Source organism: Natator depressus, chromosome 3 (assembly GCF_965152275.1).
Source record: "Natator depressus isolate rNatDep1 chromosome 3, rNatDep2.hap1, whole genome shotgun sequence".
Taxonomy (NCBI): domain Eukaryota; kingdom Metazoa; phylum Chordata; order Testudines; family Cheloniidae; genus Natator; species Natator depressus.
This window is the reverse complement of record NC_134236.1, coordinates 75802207-75818716: the sequence shown is the minus strand read 5'-3', so window position 1 is coordinate 75818716 and position 16510 is coordinate 75802207. Positions and strand designations below refer to the sequence as shown.

The 16510-nt window shown below is 40.4% G+C and overlaps 1 protein-coding gene across 2 annotated transcripts in view; it reads left to right on the top strand.

Moving 5' to 3' along the window:
• Positions 1-16510, top strand: part of FBXL4 (F-box and leucine rich repeat protein 4) — a 120313-nt gene that overhangs the window by 27188 nt on the left and 76615 nt on the right. For both annotated transcript variants that reach the window (XM_074948145.1, XM_074948144.1), the window contains exon 4: positions 11280-11631. In XM_074948145.1, the coding sequence (XP_074804246.1) occupies positions 11280-11631 (352 nt within the window). The remainder of the gene's footprint in view (positions 1-11279; positions 11632-16510) is intronic.

Here is a 16510-nt window from a genome sequence, read left to right as displayed (position 1 = left end):
AAAAATTCTCTCTTGAAAGCCTATTACTTGATCAGATTGATCTTGGCTGAATAAGCTAGTTACTGAGGTAGATTGACATAAAAGGAATGAAAGTTGCCTACTAAACTAAAGGAAGTTATAAAAGGAGAAAAAAATAGTGAAAATAATTTACTCAGGCATAGCAAACATTTAATGATAGGTACCACTTTCCTCTTGAGTTTATGGCATATTCAACAGTTACTTCAGTTTGGTGAATTAGGGTGACCGAGGAGTGATTTTCTTCTCTTTCCTCCACCTCCCAAAAAGCCATTCAGATGTGATCTCCACAAAAATAATTCTTCTAGTTTTCTCTGAGACAAACCAATCCAGGCCTGTTTACTCCAGAGGAATCAGAATTAAAATATTGGACTAATTATTTATTTTTATTGTAAATCATAATGAAATGTGTTTGTATAAAAAGGCAGAATGGATTATGGATTGTGCCTAGTTACTTCATTAACTATAGATTATTGGACAAATATAAAAGTTTATAAAGTTGAAACATTGTTCACTGAGGTAGGAAAATAAGGGCCTGATCCTGCAAGCGCTTGCTATCAAGTGTAGTGCTTGGTTTCAGGGAGACTACTCAAGCAAATAACCTGAATTTTTTTTTAAGATACAGACATACCCACACGCTGATGAAATGCCTCAAGTACTGCTAATTGAGGAAATTATAGTAAAAACTTCCAAGTACTAAGCTCAATTTTTTTTTTTAGAATTTAATTGGTAAGCATTCATTTGTGCAAAGCCAACACCAAGAGTAGCAAAGTGTTGGCAGGATTGTACCTTAAGTTTTGGTCTGTTTTATTTGATTTTTCTTCCCCAGATTTACATAAAATGTATTTTGTCCTGTGTGGGTATCCATTGTTCTCTGACTATTCTCTTTGGACCAGTTTCCCCATCTGAAAGGAGATAATGATACATACCTCCTTGGTAATGGACTTCGAGATCTCTGGATGAAAAGCTCTGAACAAGAGTTAAATATTATTTCTGTTGGAAATTCCCTTCTTGGAAGTAAACAGAAGATCCCTCTTCTGATATATATCTAAAAATATATATCTAAACATAGATATATATATTTTTAAATCAAGCTGCTTTTTGGCTCCACTTCTGGCATGTTTGATATATTGCAGTGACATTGACAACCTAATCTTTTGCCTCTGTGGAAAGCTGATGACAATTCCTCAGGACTTTGTGGCCCTCTTTTTTTTCAGGCAGGAATCTCCTGGGTTTTGGCTTCCTCCAACCTAGCAGCAGTTTGGTAACTAGAGGGCAAGTCCTTCTTTAGGATATCATAGGAATTAGAGAATTTCCTTGTTTTAGAATTCCTTACAGCTAGCAGCAGCAGAAGGAAGGAGGCAGGGCACTAAAATCACAGATATGTGGGGCTGGACCTCAAGGTCATTTAATCTAGCCTCTTACACTGAGGCAAGACCAGGTATACTTAGATCATCCCTGACAAGTGTTTGTTTAAGATGGTCTTGAAAACCTCCAGTGATAGGGATTCCACAATCTCCTTTGGAAGCCTATTCCAGAGCTTAACTATCTTTATAGTTAAAACGTTTTTCTAATATCTAACCTAAATCTCCCTTGCTGTAGATTAAGCCTACTACTTCTTGTCCTACGTTCGGTGGACATGGAGAATATTTGATCAGCAGCCTCTCTATAACAGCCCTTAACATATTTGAAGACTGTTATCAGGTCCCCCCTCAGTCTTCCTTTCTTAAGACTAAACGTGCCCACTTTCTTTAACCTTCCCTCATAGGTCAGGATTTTTAAACCTTTTATCATTTTTATTGCTCTCCTCTGGATTCTCTCTAATTTGTCCACATCTTTGTTAAAATGTGGCACCCAGAAATGGACACGTTATTCCAGCTGAGGTCTCACCAATGTCAAGAAAAGAGGGGAAATTACCTCCTGTGTCATATATACAACACTCCTGTTAATATATCCCAGAATGATATTAGCCCTTTTCCCAACTGCATGACCAAGTCTTCAATTTGTAAAGGTAGTTTTGAATTCTAATCCTGTCCTCCGGCCTCTCCCAGTTTGGTGACATCTGCAGATTTTATAAGCATACTCTGCACTCCATTATTCAAGGCAGTTAATGAAAATATTGAATAGTAGCGGAACCAGGACAGATCCCTAGAACCCCACTAGATACTCCCCCCCCCCCCCCGTTTGACAGCTAACCATTGATAACTACATAAGCTTTTAAATGGTTGTGTTTCTGATGGTTCATTGAAAATAATGTCTGTTTCTTTCTTTCCATTTTGGCCTTCTGTCTGTGTGCTGTCTCTAGTAGCCTGCACCCCTCAGTGATGAAACCACGTTGGGATAAGGACTGAGCATTTGTCATCCGAGTTTATATACCAAAAAAAAAGAGTCTAACAGTTTGTCCAACTAATAAATTATCTTTGCTTATACTTAATAAAAAAATAGAGCCCTTGAAATTAGGACTATCCAATAGAAAAACTGATTTTGAAAGACATCCATTGTCCATTTTGCAGATAAATAATAGATCCTTAAATTTTAATCTGCAAAGTTACAATGTTTTGGTACTTAACAGTAGCACATAGTGCCTAACACAGTGGTTCAAGCCTAGGGCTGCTAGGCGCTACAACTAATATAAATAATAATAGATTTATCTTAGTTGTAGCGCCTGGCTTTTCAGATGTACACAGCCAGTTTATCACCTGCTTTCTTTTAAATGAGACTAAGCATGACTGCAAGATCCAAAGAACAGATCTGTGTGAGCAGAAGTAACGCTCAAGGTGTGGGGTCCCACCCAACTGCCACTTGTGTTGAATTTTTTTGCCCGAACTGTACAAGGGAGTATGAAAATCTCTGTAGTTTGGTCTCTCTTCTGCTCAGAATCTCAGACCCATGCTGTCTCTCTTTATAAGTTTTCAAAGATGTCATCCAAGGGTTCTCTTTCTAGGAACAGTGCTCTTAGGCATCCATCCCTAAAGCCTCAGATTATTCTATTATTTAATTGAACCTTTTGAGCCCCATCCCATACTCTTATACAGAACAGTTTGTCTCAATTCCTCATAGGAAAAAAGAAGCCCTGCTTCTCCCTCTCCCTGCCCTGTGGAACTCCTTAGGCATCCAGATCTTGTGACTTACAAGTGTTTCTGGCTGCTTTGTTTTTCATTAGTTACCCTGGGTCTCCTTCTTTCCAAGTACAATCATAAGAAGGGAGGCATTACAAAAGTTCCAACCAGCCTCTTATCTGAGTAGTTGTCCAACTATCACCAGCATTTGCCCAAGTTATTAGTGGGGAAGAATGAACTGTCCTGTCCATGTCATACTTGGACCTATCCAGGTGATGAGGGTTGCCTTTTTGTGCAGAGTAAGGTGGATGGGCTGATGGATCTAATTTTCTCTTCCCTATACTTTTCCCCAGATCCTAGTTGGTTAGAACCCTTCCAAGATGTAAAGATGGAAGATAGTTTCTTTTGACTTTTTCTTATACCAGAGGCTATGGAGAAGATTGTGCACTCTGAATGGCCAAATCCAGAGTAAAAAGATCTGCTAGGAGAACCGCTCAAAAATGCTATACTAAGTGTAGCTAGGCCAAATGAGTAAATTTTTCCGCCTCTTCACTTTTAACACCACCTTCCTTCAGTTTCTCCAGGACCACTCTCTGCACTGGAAATTTCTAAGCCCAAGGGCCCGTAAGGATTTTGTGGACCAAAAGATTAACTGTTTGTTCAAGAGGGGCTTTGTGAACATAGGACCATCTATGCCCGGAGTAGTTAGCTCTGTAAACAACTTTGTGCTTCATGCACTGCTAAGAAGTCCTGTAGTTGTTTAGAGAGAGTTCTCATCCAGATTCTGCTGCTGCTGCGCCGCTGCACACTGCAGTAAATTGCTGCTTATACCTTTTAGGCCCAGACACTGCTGCTGGCGCTGTCTGCTTCAAGCTCCCTTTGATGGGGACAAGCTTTTCAGGGAGTTGCTTGAAAAGGCACTAAACGGCTCTTCAGATTTGAACATGATCATACCTAACCATTCCTCAGCCTGGAACTCGAGCAAATTTCAAGTCCTTTTATCATAACTGCAACTTCCAGCAATTCCAGAATCCTGTATCTCTTCTGCTCTACTAGATCCAGAAAATACTTCCTAAAGTATGAAAATACTTCCTATACTTGTCAGAGGGTTGGGCAGTTTCTTCTTGGACAGTGAAGCCCTGCTGGCTAAGGAGGAAGACTGAAGAATTTTTTCTCCTCCTGGATCAGACCAGGTGTTCTACATTAAAAGTCCCCTTAAAATATAAAAAGTTTAAACATTTTTCATCTTCTGTGGGTGAGCTATTTTCCACTAAAGACTGTTGTTGATATTTCTTGCTGCTCGCTACTCTCCATCAGTATTAGTGTGACAGAGCAGCATGCACTATTTAGGTGAAATTAGGTATCTTACCTGTGTCTTTTCCTAGTAGGTACCCACTACTTTATCAGAACTCACCATGTGCTTATTTATTACCTAGTTTTTCCTTTTTTTTTTTGGTTTTCTGGGAACTGGTACAGTCTTCATTTGTTTATTAAGAGGTCTGGAGAATGAGAAAACATTGTAGCAAAACTTTTCAGTTCATTTCTTATTAAATAATGGAGGATTTTCCCTCTGCTTTCTTGGTTGGACAGTTGTGGGTTTTTAAATTATTTTTATACTCTGTTAGTTCTTAGTCTTTAGAGTGCTAATCCTGCACTGAGATCTACTCATCCCCAGGTGGGGCTCCCCAAAGACACAGAGGTCCACCCAAACAGAGCTCAGTGCGAGACTCTGCCTTTATCTCCTTAATCAGCGCTCTGTCTACGTTCTCAAAATGGCTGTAATAATTCAAATGTACCAGTAGGGCAACTTGGGCCTCTCTACCTACCTTCTCCTCACCAAAACCAAACAAAAAAATTTCACACAATAAGGATCTTCTTTATTGCCTCCCTGTTCAATTGAAGGAAACTGGGAGAAACATTTGTAGCCGAGGAAAAGAAGTTTACCTTTTTTCTCCCCTCCCAGTAACTGTGCTCTAGAGATGCCACTAGTTTCTCCATTTGAATCAGTCTCTTAAAACTTTCCGGTTGTTTGCATTTTGTTGCTGTCAGACTGGAACATTGTCTTTGTACTTAAAGGGGAGCTGTCATCTCAGAAATCACTTTTTTATCTGAAGTTTTTTAACTTAACTCCTGTTACAGTAGCAACTTTGATTACTAAATCTGAAAGGGTAAAAAAATCCTCCATTTTTCGATTGTTTTGTGGTTGACAGTTTCACTTTCCATGCACTAGTATGGTGACATTCCACTTCAGTTACTGCTCTTGGAGTTCATGCTATTTCCCAATCAGTCTGACAGTGTGTAACAAGGAAAGTGTTAGTACTTCACAGTATATTTGGTGGCTGCTATGCAATTATTTCTCATTTAGTAACTTAGTTTGTTATGCATTTCTTCTTCATGCTAAGGTCCACAGATCCATTTGTAGCTTGTGAGCAGAATCAGACCTCTAGGTCACTGGCAGCAGGGGCATGCCATGTCTCCTAATGTTCCCTCCTTTTTTTTTTTTCCTGCCTCCCCAGTGGCTGGCAACTCAGCCAGGCCTCCCAGATGCAGAGCTTTCCTGAGGGAAATTCCAAATATTTTTTCAAATTGTTAGATTAGCAGTTTGGCTCAATAATGTGTCTTTAATTCTCAGCGGTGTCCGAGGGCTTCATTTGATTTTGGGGGAGACTGCCCTCTCATCTCTGCTTCCCCTTCTGAGGTGTTTGCCGCAACTGGTATTCCTAGAGGTTTCAGGGAGAGAGCTAGACTGAGGATGCCAGAGGCAAAAGGAAGGGTGTGAGTCTCCTGCTTCACTCCCTTATCTGCTGTCTCATTAGGAGAGCTCTGTGACAATGTGGGTAGAGTGCAGTTTCTCTCACAGCCAAGCCAGGACAGGGTCCGTTCTCCCTAAGTAGGAAAGGTCCCAAGCAATATTGGAGAGGTCAGTTGTGCTGGGAAAGTTGCAATCTAGGCTGGGCAAGGACACCTTGATCCCCTCCCTGGTAAGTGAGTGCTGTGCTCGAGAAGTGCTGGATATGCAGTAAGAGGCCATTCCGGCTTCCAAAAAAGTGCCAGAACAGTTTCTGGAGCATTCCAGTAGGACTCAAAACTGCCCTCCCCCAAGCAGGAGAGCAGGCAGGCAGGCAGGACTGGAAAAGAACTGAATTGTTCCCAGCCTCAGTTGTAGGTTGCCATGCCTTGCCACTATTCCACCTCCTGCCCCGAGCACATGGCTATGGAGTGATAAGAGGGAGGGCAGCCCAGGCGCTGAAGAACTGCTAGGCAGTAAAGGACCTCTTAGCCCACTATTTCTTTCTATCCTGGGCTCCATTTCATAAGGCCAGAAGGCTTCTCAGTATGCACCAGCCAAAATCTAACCTGGTATCACTACCGAAGAGAAATGTGACTATTTTCCCTGGTGTTCAGGGACTTGGCCCTTCTAATGAGGGAAGATTTTATCTGAAAACAGTGGGCTCCTCACTGTATAGGCTCTTCACAGTCAGGCATCATGTCAGCCTCCTCCTTTGGGCATAAAAACCCTCAGATGGCATCAGGCCAACAAAAATAAATATATGACTTGTCGTCTGACACCCTAAGTGCCACTGCATGCTTTCACAAACAATGCTGACATGGGTGGACAGTAATGCAAATATTGTGCTTCTCAACTTAAAAATTATATGGCCTAAGAACTTCTCCTGTGAGGGAAAGAGTGGGATTCAAATTTGTTTCATACAAGTATATGAGGTTTGGTCCTTTGGATCAGAAGCTCAGACAAATCAGTTCCTAGCTATCTTAGTGGTACGGTGGGAAACTATGGAGAGCTGAGGCAGAAAAATTAAATTCATAATCCTAACATCTGCCAGATACTATAGACAGGAATGCAGGTCATATGGGAAATTGAAGCAGCCCATGAAGGACAACAGGAGAAAATACCTCTTTGCAAGTGGTAGCTAGAATAAATGATGACATGTTGTTCATTTTAAGAACACTTTCACTGCAGATTTCACAAAACGCAAAGAAGGTACCAATGTGAGATTGCTAAAGATAGCTACAGCACTCGACCCAAGGTTTAAGAATCTCAGGTGCCTTCCAAAATCTGAGAGGTATGAGGAGTGGAGCATGCTTTCAGAAGTCTTAAATGAGCAACACTCTGATGCGGAAACTACAGAACCCGAACCACCAAAAAAGAAAATCAATGTTCTGCTGGTGGCATCTGACTCAGATGATAAAAATGAACATGCGTCAGTCCACACTGATTTGGATTGTTATTGAGCAGAACCCGTCATCAGCATGGACCCATGTCCCCTGGAATTGTGGTTGAAGCATGAAGGGACATATGAATCTTTAGCGCATCTGGCACATAAATATCTTCCGATGCTGGCTACAACAGTGCCATGCAAATGCCTGTTCTCACGTTCAGGTTACATTGTAAACAAGAAGCTGGCAGCATTATCTCCTGCAAATGTAAACAAACTTATTTGAGTGAGTGGCTGAACAAGAAGTAGGTCTGAGTGGACTTTCAGGCTCTAAAATTTTACATTGTTTTATTTTTGAATGCAGGTTTTTTGTACATAATTCTACATTTGTAAGTTCAACTTTCATGTTAAAGAGATTGCACTACAGTACTTGTATTAGGTGAATTGAAAAATACTATTTATTTTGTTTTTTACAGTGCAAATACTTGTAATCAAAAGCAAATATAAAGTGAGCACTGTACACTTTGTTTTCTGTTGTAATTGAAATAATATATTTGAAAATGTAGAAAACATTCACAAATATTTAAATAAACGGTATTCTATTATTAACAGTGCGATTAATCGCAATTCATTTTTTTTAATCGCTTGACAGCCCTAGTTTTTATTAATGAATAAAATACATTTATTTAACTACAAAGAGATATTTAAAGTGAGTACAGGTATAAGGCATTAAAGTGAGAAGTGGTTACAAGAGAAATAAAAATAAAACACTTTATAAATTTAACAAGCTAGACTTGGTTCAAGGTGAAGTTCTTACCACATCTTCCCAGAAACATTTCTGACCAAATTCTCAGGCCAGAATCTGCTAGCAAAATCCAAACACTGTTTCTTTTGTTGTTTTAGGTGAAAAAGAGAGATGGAGAGGGAGAGAGAACTTGGGGTGTTTTTGCCCCTCACTGTTGTAGTTCAGTCACCCTGGGAAATGCATTTAACTTTCCTAGTTATAGTTCATTTGAACAGTAAAGAAGGCAACATGGTGTCTGGTGGTGAAAGAGAGTGTGCATGCTGTTTCTTCTCCTCTGTTTGCTGAAACACAGATTTTCCTTGTCTCCTGTCTTAGGACCCTGTTTACAACTTTTATATAAATTGAGATGCACACATTTCTGTGTTTAGGACTTTTCCTTGTGCAGGACTGTGTGATTTTTGAACATGAGCTAGTAACATCATACAGGGGGATTTTATAACTTAACACATAATGTTGCTACATATGTTTCACTATGATATTATTGACCAGCAAGTTGTTAGTTTTCAAATGGTACATTACAACGGATATTTTGTACAAAGATTATTGCAATGGTGTGTAGGGTGTGAATACAAGGATGCATTCAATCACAATAATCTACCATGTTTTAGATATCCATATTTAAAGGATGCTGCTGCTTTCCATCCTGCAGGCACACTTCTATGAAATCCTGTTGTGACAGCTCTGTGGACCTTAGCGTGAAGGAGAATAGAAGAATTTATCCATGTTTATCTGAAAATTTCCCTTTGGGTAATAAAATCCGTAGACACAGCCCACTTTGAAGACAAATGGATCATTCAGAATAGAGATGGAAATTAACATCCAAGGATTTGGATTTGTTGTCATTAGGTAGAATTTATCATGCTCTGCAGTAGGAGAAATTGTATATTTAACACAATCTGTAATTTTAAAAAGTAGATATGAATTAACCTGGCTGGAGTAGTAATGTCAGGGGAACGTCAGGAGGTGGGGCATTCCCCCACTGCCAGTGACTGCCAGGTCTGGTTCTGCTGCCAAGCTGAAAGCAGGTTGAAGTACCCAGTGTAACTGATCTGTTGACCTTATTATTGAAGGAAGGAAATTTTCCTGTAAGCATGGATACATGTTCCTATTCTGGATTTTAATTTTGTCAAGTGAAATTTTCAGGCCTTATTTGCACTGAGTAATTTTTTTTAGTGGAAACGTTGCTCACATTTTATTTTCTGTTTAGCAGGACAAGTTAATTTTCCAGTATTGGTATGAGTAAACAATATTTTGATTTGTCTAAATATTCAGAAGTAGTTATCATCAGCATATACTTGTTACAGATTCAGAGTGCTGTTAGCTTCTATCAGAAAGGAAGCCCAATTACTGCAGAGTCAGTGTCAGGTATCTGAGACCAGTGTGACAAAGCTGAGGTGAGATCTTTGAAGCCAGGACAAGGATAGTCAAAGGTGGGAGGAAGCTACAATTGGTGAAAGTTAACTGGATTTATATATAGGATGCTGAGAATGCTGCAGATACAATGCCACAGGAAACAGCAGCAGTAGCTGTTGTAGGTTTCCCTGTCATCAGTCTACCTGTTCAAGGAAGCAGAAGGAGTGGGAGCGGTGTGAAGTAGCAGCTGTGGCTGGAGCACCTGTAAAACCCCTCCCTCTGACTTGGAGTATGCAGAATACATTTAAAGAGCAGACCTCTCTCCATTCCCAGGCCTGTCTACAAGGCTGGGGAGCACTGCAGGCTTGGTGGGGATAGGGCTTCTCTTCTTTCTCTAGACTACTCCATGTGTGGTTTGCTGCTGGTGACACTGCCATTCACTGAAGGAGGTGCATCAGAGCGGATGTATGAATGGGAATTCGTGCATCTCCTGGTACTCCTGTCATTGGGCCCATGTACTAGCAGGGGAAGATAAAAATGTTCAAAAAATGCTTGTTACAAAAAGAAAAACATCAAGAAATTTACAAATGATCAAAGATGACTTGAAGTTTGTGTTTTTAAATTCTTATCCGTAACATTGCAGTAATGAGTAGGGCTCTGCCAAATTCATGGATGTGAAAAATGTGTCATGGACCATGAAATCTGATCTTTTGGGTGGTTTTACCCTATACTATAAAGATTTCATGGGAGGGAGGAGTCCAGTGTTTCTCAAACTGGGGATCCTGACCCAGAAGCGGGTTGCTGCCTTCAGAGCTGGGTGGCTGGAGAGTGGCGGCTGCTGGCCGAGGACCCAGCTCTGAAGGCAGCAGCACAGAATTAAGGGTGGCATGGTGTGGTATTTCCACCCTTCTGCGCAGCTGCTGGTGGGGTGCTGCCTTTAGAGCTGGGTGCCTGGCCAGCAGCTGCCATTCTCTGGCTGCCCAGCTTTGAAGGCAGCACCACGGTCAGCAGCAATGCAAAAGTAAGGGTGGCAATACCGCAACTCCCCTAAAATAACTTTGCAATCCCCCCACAGTGCCTTTTGGGGTCCAGACCCCTGCAGTTACACCACCGTGAAATTTCTGATTTCAATATGTGAAATCATGAAATTTACCTTTTAAAAAAAATCTATGACCATGAAATTGATCAAAATGGACCATGAATTTGTTCCCTACTAAAGAGGCATTTCACAATGAATGACTTCGAAGAGAAATTCTTGCTTATCTGCTAAAAAGTCAACAAACTAGAACTTAGGCACTTTAAAAATTGTCATTATCTGGATTATTAACTACTCCTATTTTAATGACTTTATGCTATAATCTTTAATATATAGTTTTTTGTTAAAAATGTGCTTGTGGGGAGGGGAATTAGGAAGAAGTTTTGGCTAAGTATTTGTATGGTTCTTCATGTGACCCTCTGTTCTATATTTAGTATATATGTACTAATATATGGAGTTTACCATACAAGGTTATTCTCCTTTTTACCACACTTGCATAAATTGTGATATGTTACAAGGATTTGTATGTTTGTGTTAGTAAAAGAACACATTTGTTTGTTCATGAGCACACATCCTATCAGTCACTAGTGCAAAAGAAGTACAGTAAGTGTAAAATCTTAATATGTGATGAGCCTGTTAATTTTTTTCTTTTTCAGATATTTATGGAAGTCTGGGGAAATAAAGCAACCTTAACTGGCCTCTCAGCCAAGTTCCTAACTTACTAAATACTTGTACTTTTGCCAGAGTAGCACGTTGTGCGTAAGTTCAGAACTTACATTAGTAACACATCTTTTTGTATTAATCACTGTATTATATGTGCAATTTTTCTTTTGTAGGTGGGAAATCCTTTGGTCAGAAGCACCTACCAAGGTGAATTCTCCTCAGGCTCGCCAGTTCACACCTAGTATTAAACAGATTGACTTTCCCACAAATCTAATTCGATTGGAAGTAAATAGTTCCCTTCAGGACTATTACGCTGAATTAGATGCAGTAGTACTACATGGTGTGAAAGAGAGACCTGTACTTTCACTTAAGACTTTGATGATACATATGAATGATTTGGATGAAGATGATGATGATGATGAAGAAAAGAATGACTGTGAAATGGATAGTCTTAATAAACAGTTCAGCGTTTCAGCCCTCAGGGAATGGACAACTAATGGGTATTTTGATAAACTGCCTTATGAGGTAAGGAAAAAATGCTTATTATACTAAAATGGAATTGTCTCAACCAGAGGGCAGAAATGCTGTATAGTTACTGATCCAAAGCTATTTTTTTTTCCTCACTGATTATGCAGTTCCTTGCATTCTGGTTGTGGGTGTGTGATTTACATAATCATTGTATAGTTATTTCTCAATAGTCATATAATAAGTGACTCCGTATACTTTTGGTGGTTGTTATTAGCCAGTCAGTGTTCAGGTAACCAGACTGTGAGCATGTACATTTGAACTTAGCTATTACAAACCCTCAGTTCTGCCTCTTGAACTCAGAATTTTTCATCTGTTTCCCAGTAACATGCACACTGCTGTGGCTTTTCATTCCTTTCATTTGAAAAATTCCAAACTGTACATGAAAGAGAAGGAAAAATACTAAAAATCAAACTACTGAAATAGAAATCATTTTAAAAATAGTTTAAACCCTCCATCTTTCCCCTTGTCCCTGTCTACATAGGGCATCAGGACTCTTGTCCCTAAAATAATTACTATACAACATATTTGTATTTATTGTTTGTATTGGGGAAAATCTCGGCATCTTCCACCCAATTCAATGTTGAAACACAACACAAAATACACTAAAGCCACGATCTCCAACCTTTTGCATATTATTTTGAAAAAGTCAAGAGGTCACAATCAGAGTCTGTCCTGTTCTAGTGCATTTGCGGATCCCCTCCTCTGCAACACGGAAGACGCAGGAACCACCTGTAAGTTCTATGGGAAGAATACACTCAGCATGGGGAAGTCACCAATAGCTTTAGGGCCAGCAAAGACAGCTCTTCTCCCTTCCTCCCTGTAGTCCCCAATGCAGAGGGTATATTGGCCGTGGGGAGTGGCTGGAATACACTGTGCTCAACTGTTAGTACACTGTGTTGGGGATTATAGCCTTCTACTCAGATGATAGCTGTCTGTAGGCTTCCCTTATCTGTAGTAAGGGAGAGAATTGGGGAATCATAACTGGTACTGGTTTCCAGCTTTTCCTTTTTCTCACCTCGCTTTGGATGTGCTGGCTGGTTGGGGGAGGGCGGAAGGAGCCATCCTTTGCTAGGCATTCCCCGGGACTCAGGCAAGCTCTCCTTGGGCTTCCCAGACCCTGGCAAGGAAGAAGGCAATAGAACAGGCAGTTACATTCTCCTTCCCCTGCAGTGCAACAGCAGCTACTGAGAGTGCTTCTAGCTGGAATCGGAGCTGCTCTTGGTGTTAAAGGGGAAATGCTGGGAGGTGGTGTTCTCTTCCACCACCTCCCCAAGTTTGGAGCTGGTTCAATCACTTTCCATTTTAAAATTGCAGGGCGTGGCTCAGAGAACAAATTTTTAACTCAGAATCAATTACAAAGTTTTTTTTCTTAACACAGTCACCCCTGAGGGCCAATGTATAGAATCTAAAGGGCCAAGCTGGGCACCAGTGCATTATAGCTATTCTGGGAAGAACCTGGCTGAAGGGAATGAGTGGGGACGGAGGAGATAAGAGAGGATGTAAGAGGAAAGTAGTGGAGATTGTGGGAAGGGGAGCAAGGAGGAGGGGCCAAAAGGGTTGAACTTTTAAAAGAAAATAGTTTTCCTTTCAGCTCACTTTGGTTTCTGTAGTTTTTCTTTTCATTTAAAGTTTTTAGTATTAAAATACAACATTCAGTGTAAAGCGGGTTCTTCATAATAATTGTGTGATATTCAAACTCTGGGCCCCATTCCTCACTGTTTCCTTATTATAATCAGCTCAGTATTCAATCTGAATTAATGGGGAAATAGCTGTATTCCGGCCTAAAACATTTTCAGGCTGTCACACAGAATAGTTTAGTTTTATATAAATATTTTGTTACTCCTAATATCTCAAATGCACAAAACCCAGGCAAAACATTTTATTGTTTTGAGTGTACTCTGGGACACAGACTGCCCCGGAAAATCTTGTCATGTATTATTGTGTTCATTATTTTTTTTGTCATTTAAAGAAAATACTTCTTAAACTAGGAAAAATGTGTTTAAAAATAGGTCTGTTTTAGAAAGGATGAGCAAACTGATTTGCAGTATACTAGTCCGTTGGATTAACAAAAGGCTTCTTTTGGTGGTCACATTCTTATCTAGGCCCTTAAAGGTATCAGCAAAGAAATGTTTTGGATCCATTTCTGTTGTGCCTATGAACTCCTGTCTCATATTTGTGTGTCTCCATTTTTCTCTCCTTTCAGTGTACTGCTTTTACCTGTTTTTTACCCATTTTTTTTTAATATGTTGGGTTTCATGAATGCATTTATATGGTCTCTCAGGTATCAAGGACTTTTATGTTTGTGTGTGTCCAGCCCCTGATCCATCGAACACTTGCAGCGTTCACAGATTTGCTGCTACCAACCAAACAGAACACCCCAGCTTACCGGTTTCACCTCAGATCACATCTCTCTGCTTGACTTACATTTGATTTTACTATATACATATCTAAGTTTATTTAGCAAAGCACAGAGATTCCAGTAACAACAAGTAGAAGTATTGGAAACAAATGGTTACATATAAAATAAAATCACAGCAAGCATTCTAGAGCCTAGACTTAATTAACAAGATACTCTCATGCCTTGTAGAGTATTGTACATCCAAAATCCATGTAGCACTTTATAGCCAGGTTATCTGTGACCATCCTTTCAAGACAGTCCATTTGCCTCCTACGTGAAGGGTACCATGTGTTCCCTTGAACCCCAAGATATATGAGAACAGTCCTTTTTCTTTATTAATAAACAGGACCCCTCCCTCTTGCTCTTTGTTTCCTCCTGCAAACTTCCTCTCTTGCAGATTTTGCAATCTCTCAGTTCACCTGACCTAATATGCAGATAGACCTATATTGTGAGACATATAATACACACATGACCAGACAGGGAAATAGGTATCGGTTACCTCTTGCCTGAAAATAACATTTCCAAGCTATTTCACCTCCTGGTGGTCTGCCTTAACTCCAACACCTTGAGAACATAATTTTTAGTATAAATACATAACTCTTTAAATATTATCCAGACACACATTTCTTCCCCCCCCCCCTTTGTGTACTCCATTCTTTAACTCTAGAAAAGACACTGAAAATTTTGCAGTATGTCTTTTTCACGTCGGTCAAAGCCTGCATCCTGAGGCACATAGGTGATGGAAGTTGCTTGCTCAGTAAGAATGAAAGCCCACTCCATCTGAGTGGCTTTGGCAACTTGAGTAAAGAAAAACATCAGTGGACAAATTTTGCAAAGCAGTCAGTTGACACTCTCTCCACACATTTACTTCGCATTGAATGTATGTGCATTTGCTTATAAAACCTTTAGTCACATGGTACTTAGGGCTGTATATTCCCTCTTAAGGAGCCATTTGCTATAAGGATAGAGAGCTGGAGTATACTGTCGCCCCTTCCTGTCTTTTTTTCATCAGTGCTTCTAGTACACACTTTTTTCTTGATAGCTTGTCCATGCTCCCTTTTTCACAGCTTAGGTGCTTGCTGATGTACTGCTGTAGCAGACCTGGTCATGGAGATGGAAAATTATAATGCCATTTACCTGATAATTTCTTTCTGGCAACACAGACTCTCACCCAGAGGAACTTTGTTCTGAATAAGGAGCTAATGTAGAATCCAGAGTCTGTGCAAATTTGACTCAGTCTTGGAAAGGAAAATATTGGTTAAACGAAATTGTAATTTGCTTTTGCTCAAATTAAAATGCTATTGCTGAATAAATTTACTGTAGATAAACACAGTACATTTAAGTATCAGGGGGTAGCTGTGTTAGTCTGGATCTGTAAAAGCGGCAAAGAGTCCTGTAGCACCTTATGGACTAACAGATGTATTGGAGCATAAGCTTTCGTGGGTGAATACCCACCTCGTATCTGAGAAGTGGGTATTCACCCACGAAAGCTTATGCTCCAATACGTCTGTTAGCCTATAAGGTGCCACAGGACTCTGCCGCTTTTACAGTACATTTAGTGGTTACAGTATTGTTTAAAGATATATTCCAGGCATTGAAGAGCTAAACAGTCTGATGCGAAATTGGTTCTTACCTGTATGAACCAGTAGATTTTCATCAGCTCCAGGGAGTTCAGAAGACAAACACTAATGTGACTTGGCCCTCCAGCTAAGCCCCAAACACAGCTCCAAATGTTACCAAGTCTGATGAGCCAGGATACCTGACCACCACCAAAAGGGTGGTGGTGGGGAAAGGGTACAAAAAATAATGTAGGGATACATATAAAGGGGCATATTCGTAGTTTATCATGATCGGCACCCAAAGTTTTAGTCCCATTTCCACATAAGTTCCCTTACCTTTCTGGCAGGTCCACAATTTCCTTGGGAAGCAGTCCTACCTCTGACACCAAAATGTGAAAGTGAACTCTCAGGTGGGGGGAAAAAAGAAAATCCAGCTAGTTGACTCCAATTAACCAGTCCTCCCAGAGGATGCTGGCAGCGAGAGGGGCCAAGGGTTTTATATAAGCCCAGACCTAGCTCATTCCATGGGGGAGAGAGCAGAGTCAACACCCAAGGAGACTGGGAGTCTGAAGGAGTGCCACGGGAAAAACAGCTCCAGAAAGGGGTAGGAGGAGAGACTATCACCTTGGGGAAAAGATTCTGAGTTTGGCTAGAGTTGAGGCATGCCTTCCTAGGAAACTGGACTTGCCTGAGAGGTAAGAGAAGTTATTGGGAAATGGGACTAAAGACTGGGTGTAGATGATGATAAAAGGTGTGTATCAGGTTTTTAGTTTATAAGTATTCTTACATTCTCTCTGCTGTCCTTTTCCCCCTCATCCTTTCTGGGGTGGTCACATCATTCTGGCTTACCCGCCTCGGTGACATTTGTAACTGCAGAATTTGAGACTTAGCCAGAGGGCCAAGTCATGTTAGTGATTGT